The 8,145-nt window shown below is 42.0% G+C and overlaps 1 protein-coding gene across 1 annotated transcript; it reads left to right on the top strand.

Annotated features, from left to right (window-relative positions):
- The first annotated feature begins 3,491 nt into the window (after positions 1 to 3,491).
- Positions 3,492 to 7,069, top strand: LOC133488242 (myristoylated alanine-rich C-kinase substrate-like). Its single transcript, XM_061795877.1, has 2 exons — positions 3,492 to 3,839; positions 5,606 to 7,069. Exons 1-2 carry the CDS (start codon positions 3,741 to 3,743, stop codon positions 6,179 to 6,181), a joined length of 675 nt encoding a protein of 224 aa, XP_061651861.1. The 5' UTR covers positions 3,492 to 3,740; the 3' UTR covers positions 6,182 to 7,069.
- The last annotated feature ends 1,076 nt before the right edge of the window (positions 7,070 to 8,145 follow it).

The following is an 8,145-nucleotide window of genomic DNA, read 5'->3' as shown; positions in this document are numbered from 1 at the left end:
CAATCAAAATTTAAAACGGATTGCTTAAAACATCGACAATGCCATATTCATCATTTTACGAATCCCTTCATTCTATTATAACAGGAAGAGATTTGATAACTATGGGAATGGAAGTGCCTGAGGACCTGTAAACATTGACTATTTGTAGTGGTCAATACTAAGGAAATGTATGTTCATTCATCTTCCGTACTGCTTCTCCTCACGAGGGCCGCGGGCGTGCTGGAGCCTATCCCAGCTATGTTCGGGCGAGAGGCGGGGTACACCCTGAACTGGTCGCCAGCCAATCGCAGGGCACACATAAACAAACAACCATTCGCACTCACATTCACACCTAGGGTAATTTAGAGTCTTCAATTAACCTAACACGCATGTTTTTTGGGATGTGGGAGGAAACCGGAGTACCCGGAGAAAACCCACGTAGGCACGGGGAGAACAGGCAAACCCCTCACAGGTGAGGCCGGATTTGAACCCGGGTCCTAAGAACTGTGTGGCAGATGTGCTAGCCAGTCGTCCGGCGTGCCGCCGGAATGTATCTTTTTTGTAATTTCCTCTTTTTATAATATGGACAATAACTGAGTATGATGCTGACCTGACCTAATCTCTAACCAGTATTTTTGGTTTTTCCATTATTGGGGGGGGGGTTAAGATTTGAATGACAAATTGATTTTGATAAAGGAAAATCTAAAATAGGCAGTCCGGTGGGCTCATGGTTGGAATGTCTATCTCGCAGTTCTGAAGTTCTGGGTTTGAATCTCGGTCTTCCTGTGTAGACTTTGTAGAGCTGAGATAATGTGGCTGCACAAGTGTGCAAACCCTCTTATAACTGGGGACGTGGCTGTGGTTATTACCAATCACATTCAAACTCAGGTTAAATGGCAGTCAGCACACACCTGTACCATTTAAAGAGATCAACCCCAAATAAAATTCTGATGTTCTAGTAGGCTTTTCCTGGCATTTTATTTATTTATATATTTATTTCTACTGACTGCTATTTTGAACTGTTCATAATTGCCCCACTTAGTCCCTCTGAAAAACGTGCGAAAATGTGTCACAAATACCTGCCATTTGAACAGGGTTGTGTAAACTTTAGATCCTCTGTATATAGGTGAGAGGGAGTGATTTGGAACACTGCCTATAATTTGTATTTACTTTATTCAACCTTTAGTCATTTTTAATTGATAAAAAAAACCTTTAACTAGGGTTGTTAGGTGTGCATGGACTGATTTTTTTACGATGAACAAAGAAATTAGTCCTATTTCTGTTTTAAAAACCATGATTTTCTGCTTGACGTGTTGTTTATTTTGTGGTGGTAGCTTGCCTAAGTCTCATCTTCCATGCACGGACGCAGAATTCATGTAGATGTGAATCAGCAGTCTGTGCATCTAACATCACGATCTCGACTGGCTTTGCCTCCTCCCCATCCCCTCTGAGTTTACATATTCATATGGCAGCGCGGCGTGAAAATGGCAGCTTTGCATGTCATCACGATAGGACAACAATGAAGCGTGGCCTAGTTTGCCTGCACAGTGACGCAGGAGGGCGGGGTGCAGGAAAGTCACCCTAATCCTGCGCCGTTTGTCTGCGTGAACTCACGCTTACCAACCAGCATGGCACTCCTCTGCAAGCCCTCTCTCCATGCCGGGTGCCATTTTGGACTTGTTACCATGGAGATGTGGGTCACGTAGTGATGGTAGCTGCTGCCGGCGTAGTCCGAGCGTTGCGGGCTGGCTGGGTCAGGCGGCAGTATGAACTCATTAGATGTGGGTCACTGGGAAGCTCCAGCTGCAACAAGCTGATAAGATGCTATTATGCAAGAAGAGGCAAGTGGTGCGCATATGTCAGCCATTTATCATTAGTAAGACTTAAGAAGTACTGAAATGGCCCCTGATAGAAAAAAGATTCCTAACCACAAATATCTCTCTGATAGTGTATAATGTGATATTCAGTTTATGTACGAGTCATCCCAGATTTGGAGGACAATTTAGGCTCCAATATTTTTAAAAACTGACAATTTCATCATTCTTCTTCATTATGCTTTCAAGAAAAATAGGTAATAAACCATCATAATCCATCAACACTTTTCATGAGATATTTGATCTGTCAAAGTCATCATATTTTGCTGTGCTTGGCACAATCCTCATAGATACTCAGGTACCTGAAATAAATGTCCCCAAATGTTGCTGAATAAATTCTTTACAATTAAATAATGAAAGTTCAATTATATTGGAATATAAATTTAATTTTAGTATAATTAAAGTAACGGCATTGCAATCAATGCTAATGTTAAGCGTTTTTGCTAAAGTGCACATGCTAGCTGTATTAGCTGCTGTGCTATCTGGTCAAGAACAAACTCAGCTAGATAATCAAACAAGACAAACATTTCTATTAATATGTGTTTTACTGATAATATGAGTAACGGGGTTGCTTTGGTTTGAGGGACACACTCATGAACAAAATAAAACAAAACATGAAAAATAGAAGTGAGGACTTACCTAAATATCAGATGCTGCCATCTTTGGTTGCTCTAAAAGACATCTTGTGTAACACAAAAGACATTGCCTGTTTTGCCAAATCCGGAACTTGGTTGTGCATATACACTATTGAGAGACAACTTCGGAGCATATTTACTACTATTCAAAATATGAAATAAAACAAAGTGTTTTAACAATTACAAGGATAACCCATTAAAAAACATTAATAATTTAAAAAAAAATCCCAAAGAAACGCTAATATAAACTTATTAAATTTTTGATTTGATACATAAGTTGGACATTAAGACGGAAGGATAAGAGGGAGGGGTAAAAAAAACATTGTTTGAAGAGCTTTTTGGTGTTTGAAATAATATTCAGAAATCACTTTTATTCCAGAATTACAGAACAGAAAATGTCCTCCAATTCTGGAACAAGCAAAGTAGTGCTACAGGGATCTAGCCATCTCTCGTGTTTACTTTCCTATTATAAAACTATTTAGCTTCAATTGCCATCTTAAAGGCTTCTAGTAGCAACAGTAGTAGTAGTAGTACATAGGCCTCTCTAGCTATCTCTCCTGGTTCTTAATGTAAAACAATTTAATTTGAATGGCTGTCTTAAAGGCTTGCAGTAGTAGTACATAGACCTTTCTAACTAGCTCTCTTGTGTGTGTCTTAGTAGTAGCCTTGGACCAGATTGTGTTGTGTGACCACTGACTATATAAACGTCAAACATAGCCTTTTTTGTTTGTTAGTTAAATACGTCGTTTAATGAGCGACGAGGGTCCAGACTGGCAGTGAAGTTAAGTTTGTGTGCGTATGTTGGCCATGTTGTTGTCCCTCCTATTGTCCTCCCGGGCCCCCTCCAAGATGGCCCCACCCTCGCGCGCGCACTCGGCTGCCCGCTTTGTGATTGGCCGGTTGTGACGTCATCACCCGGACGTCCATTCATCTGTCGACTTGGGCGTTGTACTCCGGCGCATCAGCCAATTTCTCCACTTCCCAAACTCCTCTCGACCTACAAAAAAAAAAAAAAAAAAAAAGGAGAGAGAGAGAGGGGAGATTTGGTTTGCGATTGTTCTCCCGTATTTCAAACACGTTTTACGGGCTAAAAAGCCTCCACGCGGCCGCTCGGGTGCCCTTTATAGCCTCGCTCGGCGAAGGAAGTGGCCTGGCTTTGATTGTTTCGCGAGGGAGCAAAAAAAAAAAAAAAAAACCGTCATCGGTCTTTGTTCATTCATTTCATCGCTCGGCTTCCCTTTGTTGAACGAGCATGGGCGCACAAATCTCCAAAAACGCCGGAAAGGAGGAAGCCGCCGTGGAGAAGCCCGGCGAGGCTGCGGCTTCTACGGCGGCCAAGACTAATGGACAGGTAAGGTTAGATGAGAATTATTTCAAGTGTTAATTGCGGCGGGGGCAATGTGTTGCGTCAATGGCGTGCTTCCATGTTGGGCTCACCGGCATCCAGGAGAAAGTGCCCACCACGTTGTCTTTATTTTCCCCCACTTTTTCCTCAGCCATTTGAACGCCCCTCGTGCTTAAAATACCATACACGCCAGCGAGCAATTATTGGGACAACGTTTTATTATTATTTATTTTTTAATGAATGAAACCATAATAACGCTTAATTGCTTTTTAATTAATCACATCCCACGAGGCCCTCGTGTATTATTATTATTATTATTTTGTTAAACCACAAGCATTTTCCACGCGCTTCATTGTCTTTAAATTCTCTACATGGGGTCTTTCTCGACGGCATGGCCATTTTCTTTTTTTCATCCACGCCACGCCTTTGTTGCCAGATTCAAGACAGCGAGCCACGCTTTGTCCCTCTTTATCCCTTAGAAATCCCCTACATAGTATTTCATATCCTCGCACAACCCACCAGAGGGTAAATTTCACTATCATTTAAAAAAAAAAAAGATTTGTTTGATAATTGAAATGAAGGGAAGAAAGCTTAAACGTTATTTCGTCGGGCCTCCACCGCGTTCAACGCCCACCATCTCCTCTTAGAGGCGTGACGCTGTACTGCAAGTGAAAATGCTTCTACACTCCGGGATCTGTCGTCACTCTCCTAGCAACAGATGTGCTGCGGCTTTACCACCTTTTTTCCTATTGGCCGAGAGCTGTGGCGAATTCAATTCGGCGAGTTTTGGTGACGATAACGACACTTGCCAATTATTCATGTGAAGGCCATGTCGAATTGTTGAATTTGAATGAAAGTTCATGACCTTTCAGGGATTTTTTTTTTTTTTCTCACACCCCCTTTTGAAATATTTGTTTCAACCCATGACAACTTTGTTCTCATATTGCACAAAATGATCACCTTGTTTGAAGGATTTTATTTTTATTGATATCTGCCCGTGCTGGCGTTGGCATTGATCTCAACTCGTGCTTAAGTCTGCATTAGGGCTGCAAGTTATTATTTTAATAATTCATCAATCTGTCAATTTATTTTATAATTAATCTGAGAAAAGATTAAAAATGTTTACATTTCCATCCCTTTATTCAGAAGCAGGACATTTCAAATCGACGGTGCAGAAAATGCACAAACATGAATTACGATTGAGTGACTTGTTCGCACCATGAAATCTCAGAAAATAGGCAAAAATGTTGGTCATTCTTTTCCAAAGTCAACGCAAATGTTTATTTTGATTAAACACAGATAATCAGTCTGGTTCATGGAGGACTACATAGATCTGACAATATTCACTGCTGAGAGGCTGAAATTCTGAGGTTTTGGACAATTTTAAGTTGGTTTCGGAACGATTAATCGATTAGTCGTCAATCGTTGCACCCCTAGTCGGCGTCGATAGCGACATTGGCGGTGACACCGATCACCAGATTGATACCAACAGTGGCATAGTTCGATCAATGCAAACATCAGGTTGATCTCAACATTGGTGTCTTAACGATTGACACCGGTGTACCGCGCTTAATAAAATTTTATTTACGTTGATAATCAGACGACCAACGCAATTGTAAAAAGCAACAGCCATTATATAGACTGTGAACTCCCACATATTTGTAGTTCATCATTCAAATTTGCCTATTTGCAGGTTTTTGTTCCTTTTTTTGGGGGGTCGACGTCAATTACTTTTGTCAGCCGTTTAAACTCGTCACGCTTTCCTCTCTCAGGAGAACGGCCACGCCAAACCCAACGGTGACGCCTCCCCGGCAGCCGAGGAGGCCAACAAGGCCGACGTCCAGGCCAACGGCAGCACCCCCACCGAGGAGGCGCCTAAGGAGGACGGTGACAAGGCGGAGGGCGCCGAGAAGGAGCCCGAGGCGGCCGCAGCCACAAACGGCGAGGCCGCCGCCAAGCCCGAGGAAGTCCCCGATGACGGCAAGCCAAAGAAGAAGCGCTTCTCCTTCAAGAAGCCCTCCTTCAAGCTGAGCGGCTTCTCCTTCAAGAAAACCAAGAAGGAGTCTGAAGAGGAGGAGAAGGTGGAAGGGGAGAAGGCGGAAGGGGAGAAGGCGCCGGCCCAAGAGGAAGGTGCGGCGGCGGCGGTGGAGGAGGAGGAGGAGGAGAAGGCCGAAGGGGAGAAGGCGCCGGCCCAGGAGGAGGCCAAGGAAGCGCCCGCACCCGAGGAGCCCAAACCCGACGAGGCCGCAAAGGAGGAGAAACCGTCCGAGGCTTCTTCACCGGCCGAGCCCGAGGCCGCCGCAGCCGCCAGTCCCGAAGTCCCCGCTAGCCCCGCCCCTGCCGAATAATCCTACTGAAGAACACGCCCAAAATGAAGGAGGCCCACGGAGCCCATCTGAAAGAATGCGAGGACTTGTCTGAAACCAGGGATTTTCTTTTTCTTATTTTTTTTGTTTTTTGTCTTGTTTACTTTTGTTTTTTACATCTCATCCATAATGACTGCAATATAGGTTCTGGGAGGCGCTTCCCGGCCCTGTGCTTGCATTCGTGGGTGAACGTGCGACTGAGCGTGAATGTTGTTTTTTTTTTTTTTTTTTTTTTTTCCCCCCTCCCTTCTTTTTTTTTCTCTACACATTGCTGACATATTTAATTCAAGTATTTGGTGCTGGGCTAATTGGATGTAGCAGCTAAAACTGTGCGTGTGCTGTACGGCGAAACAAAAAAAAAGGAAAAAGTCTTCAAACAAAATGGCGTCGTTTACAACTCCCGCTTTGGACCACAAACGTTTACCCCCCTCTGGGGAACTAGATTTAGTAACCATTCCAAACAATAACAGGTGCTCATCACTTGCTCCTCTGCTGTTTTCGAGTCCGCCATTTCCAAACTGTAGTCATGCACGTTGTATAGACTTTGATATTGCTGGTTTTATGACTGAAATGTACCTAAATGACATTTTTAACCCATTGTAAATGACTGTTTTCTTGTTTTTCCACCATTTGTAAGACTGAATAAAACTGGGAGATGTTTTAAGCAAAAACAAAACAACAAAAAAACTGATCAAGCTGTGATGATTATATAACACTTCATCTGTAGACTAGTACAACTTAGGTAGGATGTCTTTTTTTTTTTTTTTTTCTTTTGTACATAAAGATTGAATGTAACATTGGCTCCAACATGGTATTTAGGTGTTGACTTTCTGTGAGCACTGAAGAATAAAGGAACGTGTGAAATTGGCACTCAGTCCATTTGTTTAAGGTGTCTTGCATACAACCATCCATTTTCTATAGTTTGTCTTCATTAGCGTTGCAGGTGAGCTGGAGCCTGTATCCTAGGAGACAAAAACAAAAAACTTCACATTTGTAGACAATTTTAGTCTTCAGTCTTTTCCGTGTAGCACAAGGTCAAGAGTCTTGACCTTGTGCCATGCAAACATGACATCTTTAATCAAACTTCTTTATACTGTGAGACAAATGTACTTGCCACATGGCCCACTATGCTGCTCAATCACCATTGAGAGGAACAAAAAAAAGTTATTTAAAAAATTTTTTTTTTAGCCATCTTGTTTAGTGTTTATCCTTGTTAGGATCCAAGGTGGGTTGGATTTGTCATTAGCTATACTCTGGACTTGTTGCCAGTCAATTGCTAGGGTGCTGAAAAGTTCACTATCTTTAAAAGAGTTTGTCCTTGCCCCTCAAGGACAAACTCTAAAGATGGATTCTTTGCCCTGCAGTGCCCTCGTAGGGTAAACTAGAGGAACTTCCTGGATCCTCTTTATTTAGTGGCACAATACAATAAAGGGCTTTTTTTTTTTTCTTCCCAGTTTCAGGGTCATTCCAGAATTGGAAGACATTTATCTTTATTTGTAAAGGATTTATTCCACAATATTTTTGAAATCATGGATGGCAGAGAACGTTCTCGAGCTTAACCAGGACAAAAATGTTTTAGTTTTTAGGAGCACTGTCTTTAAATCCTTCATCACAAGCGAAAAACCTTTGGCGTTAGTTTCTGAACTCACTTTTATTATACATGTTAAATATGGAAAAAAAAAAAAGGTTTTTATCACTTGAAGAACATAGACAGAATCCGCCCCTTTCTCTCTCGAGCCAACACGTAGACGCTAACGCATACTTTTTCCCCCCCACAAATGTTATTTTCTTATATTTTATTTCCATTCTTTCATGATTATTTATCGTACTTTATCATGCTGCTTTTATATTTCTACGCCGGTTCCTTTTGGATTTGCATTATTTTGGATTACATTGATTCTATTGTTAAATATTTGTTTTCGTATCAGTTTACTATCTTTCGTGTT

This window comes from Phyllopteryx taeniolatus, chromosome 13 (assembly GCF_024500385.1).
Source record: "Phyllopteryx taeniolatus isolate TA_2022b chromosome 13, UOR_Ptae_1.2, whole genome shotgun sequence".
In the NCBI taxonomy this organism is placed as follows: Eukaryota; Metazoa; Chordata; class Actinopteri; order Syngnathiformes; family Syngnathidae; genus Phyllopteryx; species Phyllopteryx taeniolatus.
This window is presented reverse-complemented; position numbering and strand designations above follow the sequence as displayed.

What these genes read in the sequence shown, in the direction of transcription:
- LOC133488242 (XM_061795877.1), top strand. Translation starts at nt 3,741, where the DNA reads ATGGGCGCACAAATCTCCAAAAACGCCGGAAAGGAGGAAGCCGCCGTG. An exon ending in CGGCCAAGACTAATGGACAG is followed by an intron (nt 3,840 to 5,605) that starts GTAAGGTTAGAT and finishes TTCCTCTCTCAG; the next exon opens with GAGAACGGCCACGCCAAACC.